The sequence below is a fragment of the Podarcis raffonei genome, chromosome Z, assembly GCF_027172205.1.
Source record: "Podarcis raffonei isolate rPodRaf1 chromosome Z, rPodRaf1.pri, whole genome shotgun sequence".
Classification (NCBI taxonomy): domain Eukaryota; kingdom Metazoa; phylum Chordata; class Lepidosauria; order Squamata; family Lacertidae; genus Podarcis; species Podarcis raffonei.
This window is the reverse complement of record NC_070621.1, coordinates 26,493,652-26,510,579: the sequence shown is the minus strand read 5'-3', so window position 1 is coordinate 26,510,579 and position 16,928 is coordinate 26,493,652. Positions and strand designations below refer to the sequence as shown.

General features: G+C 44.1%; 1 protein-coding gene across 3 annotated transcripts in view; it reads right to left on the bottom strand.

Moving 5' to 3' along the window:
- Nucleotides 1–129: 129 nt before the first annotated feature.
- Nucleotides 130–16,928, bottom strand: part of COL4A6 (collagen type IV alpha 6 chain) — a 179,673-nt gene continuing 162,874 nt past the window's right edge. For all 3 annotated transcript variants that reach the window (XM_053373885.1, XM_053373887.1, XM_053373886.1), the window contains 9 exons: nt 16,299–16,424; nt 15,057–15,173; nt 13,787–13,948; nt 10,952–11,050; nt 9,607–9,753; nt 8,238–8,354; nt 6,615–6,806; nt 5,375–5,661; nt 130–3,907 (listed from right to left, as the gene is read on the bottom strand). In XM_053373885.1, the coding sequence (XP_053229860.1) occupies nt 3,647–3,907; nt 5,375–5,661; nt 6,615–6,806; nt 8,238–8,354; nt 9,607–9,753; nt 10,952–11,050; nt 13,787–13,948; nt 15,057–15,173; nt 16,299–16,424 (1,508 nt within the window). In that variant the 3' untranslated portion in view covers nt 130–3,646. The remainder of the gene's footprint in view (nt 3,908–5,374; nt 5,662–6,614; nt 6,807–8,237; nt 8,355–9,606; nt 9,754–10,951; nt 11,051–13,786; nt 13,949–15,056; nt 15,174–16,298; nt 16,425–16,928) is intronic.

Below are 16,928 nucleotides of genomic sequence, written 5' to 3'. Positions count from 1 at the left end.
GATACAACTGCAAACTGATTGATTTGAACACTCAACTGTTGAATAAAGCTCCATTAGATTTATGTCTTGCACCAAAACTGGCATCCTGTTCAGAAAAACTCTGAAATTTACTGAGAAGTTGGGGAGTGGTGAAGAGAAAGGGACAGTGTTCATTCAACTGCATAAGGAAAAACAGCATAACTCACAAAATTGGCATATTTGTGTTTTATGGCTTATTCGATAAAATTAACAATGGAAAATATAGTCTGTGCCCTAAAGATGCTTTTGACAGTGTATTACAAAAATAATCACACTTCTCCCCCAGTTGAAACAAAAGAGAACCCGCCATGGCTTAAGCAGTAGAAAAGGTTAATCTAACATCTACTCAAAGTTAAGTGTAAAACTAAATTGTTTTATAGTGTATATCACTTTGGCACCAGCAGTTTCAAGGCTACCTCTGAAAGGCAAAAATCTGTAAATGTGCTCTAACAGTTGCAAACCTGTTGAGTAACCAGTATATAAATGTTCTCATTTTATGTACAGTACAGCACAAGAATTGGAGAAAACCATGAAATTTCACACATATGTCTTTAGATTCCACAAAGAAAAATGGACGTTTTCACTCAAGACCCATAAAGCACCAGTGAATACAGAAGTCATTAACCCCCAATGACCTGCTCAAGCATGCATTCCTATTGCAAATGGTACAGAATCATGATTGATTTTGAGCGCTGTCAAGTGTAAGGGAGGTTGAGCTTTTAGGCAAAGTGAATCTTTATATGCACCAACCAGCAGCCTGCCTGGTATGATCAGGGGTTCATAGAGACCCAGGATATAGTGTGATGTCATCCCATAAAGATTGGTACATGGGTTTTAAAACATCTGAAAATGGTCTTCAAGATAACCGGCTATTCTGTTTATAGTGTAAAACTCAGTAAAAATAGAGCACCCTAAAAAATAAATGAAAAACAAACGGTTTGTTCATCTTAGAGGCATAACTATTGCACATGTTTTTAAGTCCCCTATGACCACGAAATACCATCCACATATAGTAGACTATCACAGATTAATCCAACACAGCCTAGGCTATTCCTGTGTCACAAGCAGAAAGCAAGGAACTTTGCATAAACATCTACAGGAAAATATTAAGACATTATGCAATGAGAAGACATATTTTACAAAATGCCCAGAGGCTTCCTATTACTGCTGCAAATGCATGGCAGAGACCATTAAAGCAGATTAGGAAGTGAGTCAACCTGGATCCAGTGAATCCATGGCAGAGCTCAAAGCACATGCAGAGCAGATAGCTGAAGAATGTGACCTTAAGTGCAGGCTATACTATATTAAATGCTTAATTAAACCAGCAGAAAACATTTTAAAAGGTCCTCATTTTGCAGAAACTTGCTCCTCACATGCACACAATTCTGCACGGTTGTTCCCATGCAAAGGTGATTCTTGGAGCCATGCTGGAAGTTGCTTCTCTGCTCCTACAGGCACCTGCGGTCTGTTTCTGCTACAACAACCTGTCCCATACTCTGACCTCCACAACCTAGGACTGAGAGGGAGAGGCTGCTGGTTGTGGGGCGATGGTAAGTGGTGCCAAGCCTGAGACTGCAAGTGTATTATCACCTGCCACTGCCCTGTCTCCCTACTGATGGGGAGGCAAGCCAGGTGGGAAACAGGAAACGTTTTTGGCTCAATGAAGCCAAGCTCAGAACTCCCAGCATAGCTGCCACCCCAACAGGCAACAGAGGCAGGCCAGCAAGGAGCAGGTAGGTCAGCAACACTGGAAATTGCATGGCAGCCCAACATTGTTGCTGGCTTTCCCCCCTCTCTACTAGGCTTTCCAGTGCATTCAGAGGCAGCCTGGAAAGGATCAGAAGGAGTCTCTCAGTAACAGTACAATGCAGTCTCAGGCTGTTTTAACTTTGCAGATATCACCATGCACTGTACCTCCTGCACTGGAACAGCCTCCTGCAGTTGTTTCAGTGCATGTGCCTGCCTGCATGTGCCAACCAAAAAATCTGTACAATGTAGTACCACTAGAGTGCTTTGATTTTGCAAAGGCTTTTTACAGTTCTAAGTAATACAGCACAGGAAACTACTCAATACACCTGCCTCTTTGGTATATTCATCCAGAATCCATTATTGCCCAGTTTGGATATAATATTCTCTGCTTACTAAACTGAGTTATGAATGCAATTTCTGCCTACGTGGTATGTCTTTGCGCTGCCCTCCCCTTCCTAGATGCACCACATTTGAAGGTTTCCTTTGATAATTAACTACAGTTTCCTGCTATGTTTACAAAAGCTGGAAAAGAGAGTCTGAAACCATGGTGTGAAGTTGGGTTCAGATCCAGGTTTGTAAAAATAGTGGTCCTGCTTTGGATGCAACAGAAAACTATGGTTAATTGATACAGGAAGTATTCAACTGCAGCACACTGAGAAGGAAGGAAGGAGGGAGTGGGGAGGGAGGGAGGTACATGCATGAGCAAACAGTGTGCATGTCTCAGCTTAAGAAGCAGATATGAGTAATGTCTGAACAGGGCCTGTAAATTTCGTTATTCTGATTTGCAAAAGATGATGCTCTAAATGAGATGTAGGTGTGAAAACACTTATTTTTGCTTCAGCTGCCTCATCTCTTTGTAGCACATTAAATAGCAGGGGAATGCTGAGAAATATTTCCTAAACTTTTATATGTAAACATTACACAGGGAAGGATAGTGTGTCAAAAGTGTACCCATCACAAATTTCTCCACCAAATGCATATTTAAAAAATGCTGGGTAATTGCTAAAGCACCTGAATGTATAGCTGCAACATAATGATAAACCCTTCCATTTTTAAACTGATTTAGTGGTTTCAATGACTAGTTTAAATTTATCATTTCAGATACAATAATTGATTTGTAAGACGTTTGGAGCTTGTCTTTTATAAACTTAATTCTGCCTATGTCACAGGTACCTTTTCATTGTTGCATAAGCCTCAGACCCGATCCTCATGTTACAGTAAGAGCACACTTGTGCTTTCCCTATCATGTTTGAAGCAGGCACTCATTTTACAAGTTCATTTGTTGAATAACGTGCCAGGCAGCACTTATGACCCTCTGCTCCAGGGACCTGGACAGAACAATTATTTATAGTTGCTTCAAATATGATATTGTGTGTTTATGTAGTCATGTGCCTGCTCACCTGTGGTGAGCAAAATCACATTGACGGGACCAAGCTCTGACAAGCTGGGGTGGGGGTTTGCTTCTAAAATAAACCACTAAGAGGCCTGACTATGGCTGTTACAGTCAACATCTATGGCATTTGTTGAACCTCTTTTAATCCATAACAGCATGAGAAGCTGCCTGGAATGGCCAAAGCTCTGAAGAGGAGAACGTTCTCCAAAATTCAACAGGTCCTATTAAAATCTGTTTAGTATGTCAAAGAGAGGGCAGGAAGTGGCACCTGGAAAACCAGAGAAAGGCCTCCTGAGGTAGCCTTGAACAGAAGAACAAAGAGAGAAATATAGCACCATGTTCTGTAATATAGACAAGGGGGCCCCAGAGGTTTTCGAAGTGATTTCAATGCCATTACTGCAGCCGGGGAAGATTGCACATCCCACAGTCTCCAGCACTGCAAGACCTCAAGTCCCTTATGTTGGCTCTGACCAGTTCTGGCCTTTGCTACAAGTTCTTCATGCAGACTTGGCATCGACCAACTCGTGTCCGGAGCTGGCCTGCCTTCAGAGTCTCGGAGATGGTAAAGTCGGCAAACTGCTGGGTCTGCTCAACCGTTGTCAGCCAAAAGCTGTACTTGTTTGAGAAGTAGTGGCAGGTCCCTCGGGCACCATTACATTCGATGAAAGGGGTGGCACGGAAGTCTTCCAAGCAAGAGCCAGGGGAGACGAGGGACTGGCCGCCACCTTCAGCTCCAGCTGCAGTGTGCTAAAAGAAAACAGTTTCGTTAAAGAAACTCCCACAGCAGGGATTGGTAGAGATGAACAAAACGCTCACAGTAATGGTTGCTGCAGAAAAGAAAATCACACCACGAGGGAGGACCACAGATCAGTGGCAAAGCATTTCCTTTGCATGCAGATGGTCTCAGGTTCAATCCCTGACATCTCCAGTTAGGGTTGGCAAGAGACTCCCTGGCTGAAATCCCAGAGAGCCAATGCCAGTCAGTGTAGACAATACTGAACTAGATGGGCAAATATTCTGACTCAGGGTAAGTCCCCCTCTTATGTATTTATGGTATCTTGCAGCAGACGGAGAAGGCTGAGAAGAGAAAGAGACGTTCAGTTCTTCCTTTTGCACTCAGCTTCCACCCAACCTGTAGGTCTCATGTCCATGGAACCAGGAGCAGGGACTTGCAGGGCGGGTGGTAGCTACAATTTGCAGGGAAGGAAAGGGGAAAACAAAGGGATGGAGGGTCTTTACTCATCCTCTACCCTGCCTCCCTGGGCCAACACAAGCACCAGCTGAATCCCTTATATACGCTCTTGCGTACATACACTCAGGCAAACATATACACAAACTTATATGAATGCAGGCACTCACATATTTAGGTCACATCCGCACTAACCATTTAAAGCACTATTATGCAACTTTTACAACCCTGGGGAATCCTGGGAACTGTGCTGAGCATTGCAGCTTTGTGAGGTCAGTTTTAATGGTGCTTTAAGTGGTTGGTGCGGACGTGACCTTACTCTCCAGTTTCATAATTTGTTCATCTGTTGTTGCTGGGTTTTTTTATTTCCCGAGATTCATATGGCACCTGGTTGCAATTAAACATCAAAGCACTTTGCCGAAAGAATGAAACAATAAAACCATCAGTTAAAAACAACTCTTTGAAACATTAAACAAATTAATTAATTAAAATCAGCGATGAGCTAAAAATCCGATTTAAAAACACATGCCAACATTCTAAATGTCTGCATAGGTTTATCTAAACAAATGTGCTATAAACTGGCCTGAAAAGAGTACAGTGGTACCTCGGGTTAAGACGCTTCAGGTTACAGACTCTGCTAACCCCGAAATAGTACCTCGGGTTAAGAACTTTGCTTCAGGATGAGAACAGAAATTGCGCAGCAGTAGTGGGAGGCCCCATTAGCTAAAGTGGTGCTTCAGGTTAAGAATGGACCTCCAGAATGAATTAAGTACTTAACCCAAGATACCACTGTACAGTGAAGGTGCCTGCCTGGTGTCCATAGGCAAGAAGCTCCCAAGTGGGTGGGGTGTTTCTACTGCCACAGTGAAAGATCAATTTCTTGCCAATCGATCTAGCCTAGCCTTGTCTACACTGCCTGGCAGCAGCCTTCCATGGCCCCAGGCAGAGAGAGACTACTTTTTAAGTGGAGATTCTGCCAGGGACTCAACTGAGTGCCTTCTGCATACAAAGCAAGGGACTCTTACCATGAGGAAGGAATATCCAATCCAGAGGCTACGCCAGCCTTCTGGGCACTGAGGGATGGTGATGTCCTGACTGTGAACAGCCACGGCCTGGGAAGGAGCTTCGCATACAGAGCAGCGGCTGATGTACTGAGAGATCTGGAAGCTGCTGACGGGCATCATGGGGATGGGAGCTGTGGTGGAGAGCCAGTAGGATTTGTCATTGCGGCTGGCATAGTAGCAGACCTCATTAATGTTGCAGTAAATGAAAGGCATCGTGCTGAAGCGGGGCAGGCAGGAGCCGGCAAAACCTACAGGGGCAAGAGAAAAAGCATGGCAGTCAACTCAGAGCGTCAGGCTCATTCAGATGGCCTGTTTATTGAATTCAAACCAAGCACACACACACTGCTGAAGGGCACATGACTGTAAACGAATCAGCATACTGATTATATTAAGCTTGCAATAAGATAGACAAAATATTTGTTGCAAAGTAATGCAATGAAATGCTCTAAGCAGCGGACAAGTATCATTACACTTGCAAAGTATAACATGTTTCAGGGATATGAATATGCCAATGTTTATTCATTGTTTTCATCTGAGGAAGATTTTCGAAATAGGACCTTATCTGGAAACTTGTCATCAGCTGTTCAGCGCATTTTTCGAAACAATAACAACTTTTGTGCCAAATGCTTCTTTGTAAGCCTTGCCGAGGTGTACACTTTGCAATAGTAACACTATTTTGTCTATCTTAGTAGGTTAAGCTACTTCTTATAATCAATATATTGTTTTGTTTACAGTCATGTGCCCTTTTATGCATGTGATTCTGTTTGTTGATGACTAGCGGAAGGAAAATCTGAACATATAACATCAGTTATGGAACTTAACTGGCTACCAATTAATGACTTCCGCTTTGCTTTCACCCTCTGACGGGGCAGTGCGCTCCCCCCACATTCCTCTTTCTCCGCCAGTGGCCTTACCACCAGTGGGAAAGATGGGAAGCAGGGCCCATTCCATCATTTTTGCCAAAAGCCCAGCTCCATCAAGCAGGCTCCTTTGCTCATTACAAAAACAACTATTTTAGGAATTGGTGGCTGAGTTTGATTTTCCCCTCTTCCCTCCCTGTCCCTTTCCCCTTGTGTGTCATGGTTTTTCTAGATTGTAAGCCTGCAGGCAGTGACTGCTTTGTTTTAGTGGATTGCATGTAAGAAATTCGGGGAGCCTTTTGGCTTCTGAATAAACAAACAATAAATATTTGCCTGCTTACCAAGGTCCTGGTTGTGAGCCTTCTCCTGGCCCTCCACATACAGCAAACTGTACCCTTCCCAGAGCTTGTTCATCCCTACAGGGCACGGCGGGATCTGCTCCGACTGGCTGTGCTTCACCAAAGTGTAGCCGACCCCAACGCTGCGGCCTGGCATGCCAGGTAAACCGGCAGGACCAGGCTTCCCGGACATTCCTGGGGAGAAAAAGAGAGAGGTTAGATCCTGGCCATGAGTGACGTAGTGCCAGCAAGATTGAGGCTGTCATGGATGAGGAACTCCTCTTCCTTCTCACCTACTCAACTAGTGCCAAGCTAATAATTTGGGCCAAACTACATCAGAGATGCGCTGATGGGCACTACTAGTGGTTCCCAATGCCCCTGAGTTTCAGCCAGCCTTTACAAGGGACCAAAGTTTCAGTTTGGTAGACCTTGCCCTGTGGAACTCCCTGCTGCTACAAGTTCAGCAGGAATAATTCTTGCCCTTTTTTTTGCAGCGGGTGTCTCCTAAAAACAGTGTTATTCACACAGGGCTTCTGCAGTGTGAATCCCCCCCCCCACGCCTAGAATTTACAGATGTTTTTATTGTAAGATTGTATGGTGTACACCACCTTTTATTTTTATGAAACTGTGGTTTACAAATAAACAAATACATGTTACACCTAATGCTTATGTGCAGCATTGTCTTTTCTTCTTCTTTGGTTAATTATACATACACGACCCCACCGATGGTGGAGGAAGGGGGGTGTAGTGGTTGTGGCCCGCCCCGGGTGTTATCCCTGGGGGTGGTGACATCACCACCCCAACACCCTGGGACGCTTGCCCTGCCCCTGTGGGCGGCTAGTTTTCAGAACTGCAGCATGAATGCACTGGAATCCTCCTTTCCCCAGACTACCCCACCCCAACAAGTTCTCCTGCACAACTATGAGCATTGGTTTTAAAAGCTTTCACTGTGTGCCAACCTCCTCTTTCCACATAGCTATGGCTCTCCAAATGTTGTTAGACTCTAGCCAGCATGGCCAGTGCTCAAGAATGCTCACTGGGGCAAGACAGTTTGAGCATAACGCCAATCCTGGACCAACTGCACTGGCTGCCAGTTAGTTTCTGGGCCCAATTCAAAGTGCTGGTTTTGACCTCTGAAGCTTTTCATGGCTCAGGACTGCAATACCTCAAGGACCAGCTCTCCCTATATCAGACCCTGCAATAATCACCAGAGGCCCTTCTTTGTATGCCTCCTTCCTCCGTGAGAGGTCAGAGGGTGGCAACATGAGAATGGGCCTTTTCTGCAGTGGCCCCCTGCTTGTGGAATGCCCTCCCCAGGGAGGCTCACCTGGTGCCTTCATTATACATCTTTGGGTGCCAGGCAAAAATATTTCTCTTCTCCCAGTCCTTTGGCTAATTAAACCATCTATGGCTTTTATAACTGTGGGAGGGGGGGAAGTTATTCTTTTGTTTGTTACTATGTTAGGTATATTTGTGGTTTTGTATTGTAAACCACCCTGTGATCCTTCAAAGAATGGTGATATGGAAATTTAATAAATGATGGATATTGTAGTCCTGTAGGCTGGAGGGCCACATATTTCCCTTCCCTGCCCTAGACACTAAAGAGACAATGTAAAAAGCATTTACCTTCAAATCCTGGTGGCCCAGTACTTCCTGGAGTCCCTGGATCTCCAACTACACCAGGTGACCCTGGCAAACCATTGACTCCCATCTGGCCCGGTCTACCTGCAATCCCTTTGGGACCTGTTATATAGATATATAAATAGCTTGTTAAGTTTTTTTTTCTTATACCCCCGTCTTCAGTCAAAACAAGAGATCTGTGTCATGATGAGCAAAAAGGTAAAGGTACCCCTGACCGTTAGGTCCAGTCGTGGATGACTCTGGGGTTGCAGCGCTCATCTCGCTTTACAGGCCGAGGGAGCCGGCGTTTGTCCGCTTCCACAGACAGTTTTTCCAGGTCATATGGCCAGCATGACTAAGCTGCTTCTGGCGAAACCAGAGCAGCGCACAGAAATGCCGTTTACCTTCCCGCTGGAATGGTACCTAGTTATCTACTTGCACTTTGATGTGCTTTCGAGCTGCTTGGTTGGCAGGAGCAGATGAGTAAGGCCAGCTTATCTTAACCCAGAGGTGGGGAACCTGTGACTCCAACTCACATCAGCCCCCAGCTAGCATGGCCAATTGCTAGGGATGATGGGAACTGCACTCCAACAGCATGTGGATGGCCACAGGTTCCCCACTGCTGCCCCAGCCTGTCCATTCAATGCAGCTTAGCATAATAATACCTAAGACTTCTAAAATGCCCACTTTATGAACATCCTTGCTGGGCAGAAGCAGCAGGGGCATCCTAGACATGGAACATTTGTGCGAAACCAACACAGGTTTAAAAGTGAGTTCTGGATGCAGGTTTTCTCCCCAGCCCTTTCCCAACACATGGGGAAATCGTATGAACTTTATGCCTCCACTTAAATGGCAGCTTCCAAACCACAGAAAATAAAGCCAAGTTCCTATGCTGTAGCTTTCGAAACTAGGTCACACTTATTAGAGGGAAGAGGTGTGCCAAGTCAAAATTGTCTGCATTTTTAACTTTTTTTATTTATTTCTGATGGATTTTGCTATACACCCATTTTAAAATACACCATATGTATGTATGTATGTATGTATGTATGTATGTTGTTGTTGTTGTTGTTTGTGTGTGTGTGAGAGAGAGAGAGAGGGAGAGAGAGACTCAGTAACCCAATATTGCATTTGATGTTTATGATCCATAGACCAAATAAACACAACTGTTATTAATTACTCAATCTCTGCAACCTTTTTACTTGGGAGAGAGTGGCTTAGAGGGAAGAGATAAGAAAAAAGTAAAACAAGGAGTCAAGTGGAAGGGTAGATTGTGAATCTGAGAATCTACTCTGCTGAGGCCACTTATATGCTCCTAAAATAAGGACACAGGAAACTGCCTTATACTGAAGGCATCCACGTAAGGTGCGAGCTTTACCTTGTGGTCCAGTCAGGCCCTGGAACCCAGTATCTCCATTCAAACCAGGGATGCCATCAATTCCTGGCAGACCAATTAAGCCTGGAGCAACTTTGACTTCTTCAACTTTCTGCACAAGACCAGGAGCTCCTTGAAGACCAGGAAACCCTGCACATGATGGAGAGGAGAATGACCTGCCTTGATTATCAACAGGTGGTGGTGAGAAAATATATCACATCACAACCCTAGTCCCCCTTCCCTTTACCATCAGTAGAGAAGACTGTACAACTGGGATGCTAAAGAGAAACAGGAATAATAATATGGAGAAGATGCAGAACTTTGGAACTCCCTTCCTTGGGAGATTCACCTTGTCCTCTCTTTGCAACCATTCCCCATCCCACCCGCCCTTTAGCTTCAGTCAAATTGAGGGGGTGGGGAGAGACATTAGATGTGTGTTTGCTCATATGATCTAATCTTCCTCTCTTGGAGTTTGGTTCCCAAGCGGTAAATGCCCAAGGGAATTTCGCATATGGTCAGGCCCCCCCCACCGATCAAATTTTATGGCTTACAAGATCAATCCTGGTAGGGATCTGGCCCCGTGAAGCAAAAAGGTTCCCCACTTCTGTTATAGGTAATCAAAATGAAGCTTAAATATAATGCAAATTACAAATAAAATATCCAAATATCGCACCTCCCAAGAATCATTCGGACATGATGGAAAGAACAAGGTTTCTGTCAGCTAGTATAAAGAATAGCAGTGAAATCAGATCACAGCAAGAGGAAACAGAAACTGAAATGGGCAAATCTCTACTGAATTTTGAAAGCCACAACAACAAATACAGATGTTCTGTTCTATGCCAATAGCCAAGTCTTTCTCTGCTGATCTTCACACAGCCAAAAATAGCAACATCTGCTCACAAGAGGGAGTTATAATCAGGATCGAGGGAACTCAAAGGTTTATAGAAGTGCCAAAAATATACTCATGAAAAAACATGCCTTAAAAGGGCTGAGGGGGGAGAGCAAAGAATTTTGTTTATTTATTATTATTTTGTGGGGGAATGGAATGGAGTAGCCTGGAAAAGGGCATGGCTGCCTGGCTGGAACCCTGAACAGGAGCATTCCGCACCACAACCTTTTGGTCCTTCCTGTAAGTGACATATTTATCTTGATCGGATGACAGAAGCTAAACTAAACAAAATTCTGAAAACTCAGTAAGAGGTCCCAACTACTTCAAACCAAAATCTTATTTTTGGCTAATCATGTAACAGGCAGCATAATAGAGAATCTATAACATTCTCTTATCACGCTATGTTTTGTTCCATTCCCAAGGTCAAGTGCATCTCCCACAAAGCTGCTTGGCGCTTACCTCGACGGCCTGCTTCACCTTTTGGCCCAGGGAAACCGGCATCTCCTGGAGGACCATCTTTACCTGGCATTCCCATTAAACCTGGGTCACCTCTGAAGCCTGAGAAGATACAAGAGTTATAGACTTGCTTCTGCAACCAGACCACAGAAACTGATACTGGCAATCACATGAGCACATCAGTAAGAGAAAACCAGGCTATTTTGTTATAGAATAGCATTAAGCAGCTTTCTGCAATCTGGTGCCCTCCAGATGTTTTAAGACTACAACTCCCATCATCATTAGTCAGGGAATTGGTGGGAATTGTAGTTGAAAGCCCCAGCCCCAGGCTGAGGAAGCTGGTACAGTGGTACCTCAGGTTAAGTACTTAATTCCTTCTGGAGGTCCGTTCTTAACCTGAAACTGTTCTTAACCTGAAGCACCTGAAGCACCACTTTAGCTAATGGAGGCTCCTGCTGCCGCCGCACCACCGGAGCACAATTTCTGTCCTCATCCTGAAGCAAAGTTCTTAACCCGAGGTAATATTTCTGGATTAGTGGAGTCTGTAACCTGAAGCATCTGTAACCTGAAGCGTATGTAACCTGAGGTACCATTGTATATAAGTTTATACTGTTGCTCAAGGCTTTTCTAGGGCAAATCTGCATGCTTTTATATTTTCATTATGCCTGTCCTTTGATTTAAACAATCTTTCCAATTTATTTTATTTTTGGTCTGATTCTGGTCTCTTTCTGATTACTACTGATGTGTTCACTGAAGCAAAATTTAAGAACCTATTTTCATATACCACCTTTGACATCAATGGGGTGAGAAACCAGGATACAAATGTCTTCGACAAGCAAACACTGCAGAACTTGCTGAATACAGTGGTACCTCAGTTTAAGAACAGCCCTGTTTATGACCTATTCGGTATAAGAACTCCACAAAACCGGAAGTAGTGTTCCGGTTAGTGAACTTTAACTTGGTCTATGAACAGAAGCTGAATGGTGGAAGGGCACAGGTGGCGGGAGGCCTCATCAGGGAAAACGTGCCTCAATTTAAGAACGTCTTTGGTTTAAGAACGGACTTCCGGAACGATTAAGTTCATAAACCGAGATACCACTGTATATGCAAATGGAGCACATATTATTAAAAAAATTATTCTCCTCTTACTTATCCTGAAGAGAAGGTAAATAAAAAAACCATCAAAACAGCAGTGGATTAATTAAAAAAAATCAGAGACTGGGATTACGTAAAAATTTACTTAGCTGGTGAAGCAAACATGGAATCCACATTTTCTTTAAAAAATATGACAGCAACAAGGTGTCTGTTTATTTCTTATGTGGAAGACTATTCAAGCTTCGAAATCAAATTCAGGTGCCTACATTTCCTCCCCAATTAGGATACATGTAGCACAGGTAAATTCTGTATGATATAGTTAATTGTGCTAGCTCTCCCACAAACATTATATATTAGGGATTATGATACGTACTTTTATTCCTTTATCAATCTTATAATTTTTTTACCTACATCTTAAAAACATTATCCCTGGACAAAATCTGATCCTTAAAAAAAAGTAGCTGAGATGGTGGAAGTAATTTCCCACACACTAGCAGTTGCAGAAGCTTCATTCTGATCTTCCAGCTTGAACTGCAACTTTGGCAACTGCACTGTGAAGGGGGAAAAAATAAAAGAAAAAAGGAAGACCCAGAGAAAAATCATGGAGGCTTCAAATGCTTGCATCTCCTTTGAGGTTAGCATCACCCTGCCCCAGGAGCTCATTTCTGGAGCCCAAATCTGGAGTCACTGTCCCAATTTGAAGCTAAATGGGGATATGAATTCCAGTCTCCTAGGTCCTAGTCTACCATTTCACCATGTTAGCTCTCCAAGATTGGACACTGGGTCACATGGAGAGCTCAACCGCAGCCATATGCAAAGTCCAGCTGCATGCTCTGCCCTCTTCTATTAGCAAGTGTTTTCCAAAGAGAAAATGAGGAACCCCAATTTCACATGGAAATGCAACATTTTATACACATATTGTTATCCTAGGCAGAACTGCTCTTTTGCAGAGAAGCTCTGTTCTCCTGGCAGTGTCAGCTTTTGCTGTAAAAAGCAAATATAGAGAGCATTTCTCTCAGCTCCGCTGTCCTATTTAACACTGAACGCAAGAGACGGAAGGATCTACCTAACTTCCTACTGACTTGTGCTGCAGAACTTTTCACTTATTTGGGGTGAAAGCAGAACTGGACTGGGCCTGTTAGCACTGTGAGCTTCTTAAAAGCATCTGCCTTTACCCCAGGGGTGGGAAACTGGCCCTGGTGCCAGTTTGGTCTGCTAGGCCGTCCCCTCCACCAACTCACAGCCACCTGACATTGCAGGACCAACCATGACAGGGAACCCCAGTCGAGCTGATCATTCAGTTACAGGGAGGCCCTTCGAACTTTGATCGCTGTCAATCAACCAATGACATTATGACATCAGGTGATTTACAAATGGGAGGTCTCACTCACTTGTCACTGTTCATTTATTTATTTAGATTCCTTACCTGCCCTACACCTACGATTCCTGGACAGGTTGGCCTATGGAGTGTGAGGGAATTAAGTTGGATTAAGTTTCCTACTTCTATTTTTCAAAGTTTCTCTCACACACACATTTTGTTGGGAGCTACAAAGAGTAGTTGGGGCAACCCATTCACATGGGCATCATATAAAACAGCAGCAGCAATAACAACAACAACACCACCACAATATCATTTTCCATTTACTGACCATCACAGCTTAATTTAGGCTTAAGAATGACTAGAAGGAGAAAGCTGTAAAAATAATGTAAATGATAATCATATTAATGAATGTAACACTGTACCTTTGAATCCTGATGCTCCCGGGACTCCGCCCAACCCAGGGGAGCCCATGTCACCTTTGAAACCTTTTAGTCCAGGATGACCAGGGAGGCCTGGGTCACCAGTAACACCTTGGTTGGAGGCCGGGCCTGGTGGTCCACGTGGCCCAGGGGGACCTGGGAAGCCTGGGGCATACAGGAACAAGCAAAGGTAGCTCAGAGACTATGTTGGTCTTCAGCCTTGGGGTTCCCCCAGGCTCTGCACATCTCACCAGACCACATCCAAGCCAACATAAACACTGCAACATCAATATGGCATCACTGCAGACTGTTGTCAAAAGGGTGCAGGTTATTGTATAACTGGGAGGACACCCTTGCAAGTAGAATCCAAGCTTACAACCTCTAATATGGTTGTAGGATTTTTTAGAATGAAATTTTTATCACCCTTATAACCACAGGGGAAAGATGGCCCTTTCATACGTAGGATGGTAGGAGGATCTGAATATCAATTAATATTTTGTGCACATGTTACCCTCCCCCCCCAAAAAAAACCCCATGTTCTTGTACCTAAGGAAGAGTTTGCATTTTTATTCTTAGGGTTGCATCCATTGCTGGTCGTACTTAAAGAAGACCCATTGAAATGAATGGAGATGACAAATGTAGGCCCATTCATTTCAGCAGGTCTGCTTTGAGTTGGGCTCAGCTGCAGACAACCCTTAATCAGCAGCAATAGTCTAGTAATGAAGTGGTTTTTAAAAACTGATATTTATACTACTGCTTTATTGATGTAACTTTGGGAAAGGCTTTTATATTGTCTGAATTATATCTAATGCATTGGATTTTTTTTAAGTAATGAAATTACAAGCATAAATGTACAATAATATATTTCAAAATAAGAAGTGCTTTTATTTTTAAACATATTATTGTATATTTATGCTTGCAATTTTGTTTGCTGCCTTGAACTGACTTGGTTCGTTCAAGCACATTAACACAAGACTTTTGCTATAGTAGTTCAATTCATTCTGCAGTATATGCATTAAACAGCATATGCATTCTGCAGGTTAAATGCATGCAAGGTCACTATTCAACCTAATTTGCGTACATTATGCTGATTATAGAACTTAAAGTCTTTGGCTTCAGCTTTTGGGAGGCTGTATTCCTGAACTGCAGGTACAGATTCCACCACACATTCTGGCAGATTCTTCTGTCAGGGCTTCACTGGTGCTTGGTTAATGTGTCTCTCTCTTGCCAGTTTAATTTCTAAAGCCAAGCGGTCAGATTCCCAACTCCATACCTGGTCTACCATCTTCTCCAGGAAGTCCAGCATCACCGGGTCTCCCAGGAATCTTTGATGGAAGAGAGATGCCTGGAGGCCCTTGCAAACCAGGAGGACCCATAGCTCCAGGACGACCTAAAGTGACATGGAAAAAGATTAACTAGAAGAATATGAACTAGGGGCTGCGCGATCCAGCTCACTTTGCTCACCAACACCAACCCCTCGCCTAAACCACTGTTCCCCCTCCCTCCTTGCCAAAGCTACCACTACCCTGGCCAAACCTCCACTTGCTGGCCTGCTCCACCAGCTGGCCTGGGCTACCCAGCCACTCATTTACTGGTCTCAGTCACCTGCCAGAGTCTCTCGTTCACTCCCCCTCACCCTCCAACGCTGCAGCTATGGCCTAGCAGCTCCAAGAGCCCTGTTTGTTGTCATGCTGTAGCACGTAGCACCACCAGTTGGCAGCCACACAAACTGCGGCATGATGACATCCTTAAGAAATCATTTATTATATAAAATACTTATCAGATATTCAATCAGAAGTGGAGCATGTGGCATGGAGCTTAAAGTGCAATGTAATTTATTATCACAACAAGCTCAGCTATTGTTTTTGGATGATTAAATTAAGTTGTTTTATTTTTATCCCATTGCTTTAAGGCAGAAATATTTGCCACCATGATCTCCACACATACACACACAGTCTCTCTTATATATATAATGTGCTTTTTTCTGGTGGGACGCAGGGGTATGCATACCCCTAAACATTTTGTGAATCTAAGTTTGGCCTCATTGAGGGGCAGTATTTCAGTATGAGTAGGAAAATGAGAGTACCCCTAAACATTTTACAAAAAAAAAAAGAACTGTGTGTGTGAACATAACACTTTTGTAACTCTTACAAGAGGGATGGGAACCTGTATACAATCCAGATGTTGGATCATAGTTCCCATTGCTCCCAATCCTTGGCCATGCTATTTTAGGCTGATGGGAGAGTGATCAACATCTAGGAGACGTACAAGTTCCCATCCCAGCCTTACAATGATTACCGCACTGCAGTTGTAGTGGGGGGGAGGAGGGACAGAGAGAGGTTTGTGTTAGGCCAGCTTCCGAGTTCATGGCAGAGGTGAAATATGAACCAGGGACTTCCCTGTCCATAGTCCAGTATCTTAACCATTCTGCTGCACCAGCTCTCTACACTCCTCTTCTAGCTCATGGTCTCTTTCAGCTGCTGTTTATGATTTCTTTGCGGTTGCTGTTATTTACCCAAGTCTCCTGCAGGTCCCTTCTGTCCAGGCAAGCCTGGGGGTCCGATTTGAAAACCGGGAATGCCCTGTTCTCCTTTGGCACCTGGCATTCCTGCAGGCCCTGGAAGTCCAATTTCACTCAGACCTAAACAAGGAGTGGGAGGATGAAAAGCAGGTCAAAGCAGCCCATTAAACACCATCAAAGAACCCCCCCCCGCAATGGACCACACAACACTTCTTCCCTCCTCCGCTGGGGGCACAGTATCCTGCTCTGGCACTTAGTTGAGAATGTTGGCAGTGCAAGGAAATTTAAACAGACCACAAAAATTGTTGCAGAGAATGGAATTTTTTCCAAGAGGGCTAAAGAAAAGTATACCTTAATCTCATTGTTGTGATATTTAGGGATTTGGTTATAGGTTGCGGAGAGGGCAAAGGCTCCTTTAGTAATCGGCTGTCAAAGGATTTGAAGTGGCCACATCCCCTCACAGGCAACCATCGGGGGAGGGGAGGGGAGGGGGGACACATGACAGCAGCAAGGCAAAAAACACAACCTTTACCTTTGTGCACCAGGCTACATCACACACACACAGAAGTCAGCGGTTTCTGCAGGTGCACACACACACACACTCACTCCCCTCTCCCTTCTCCA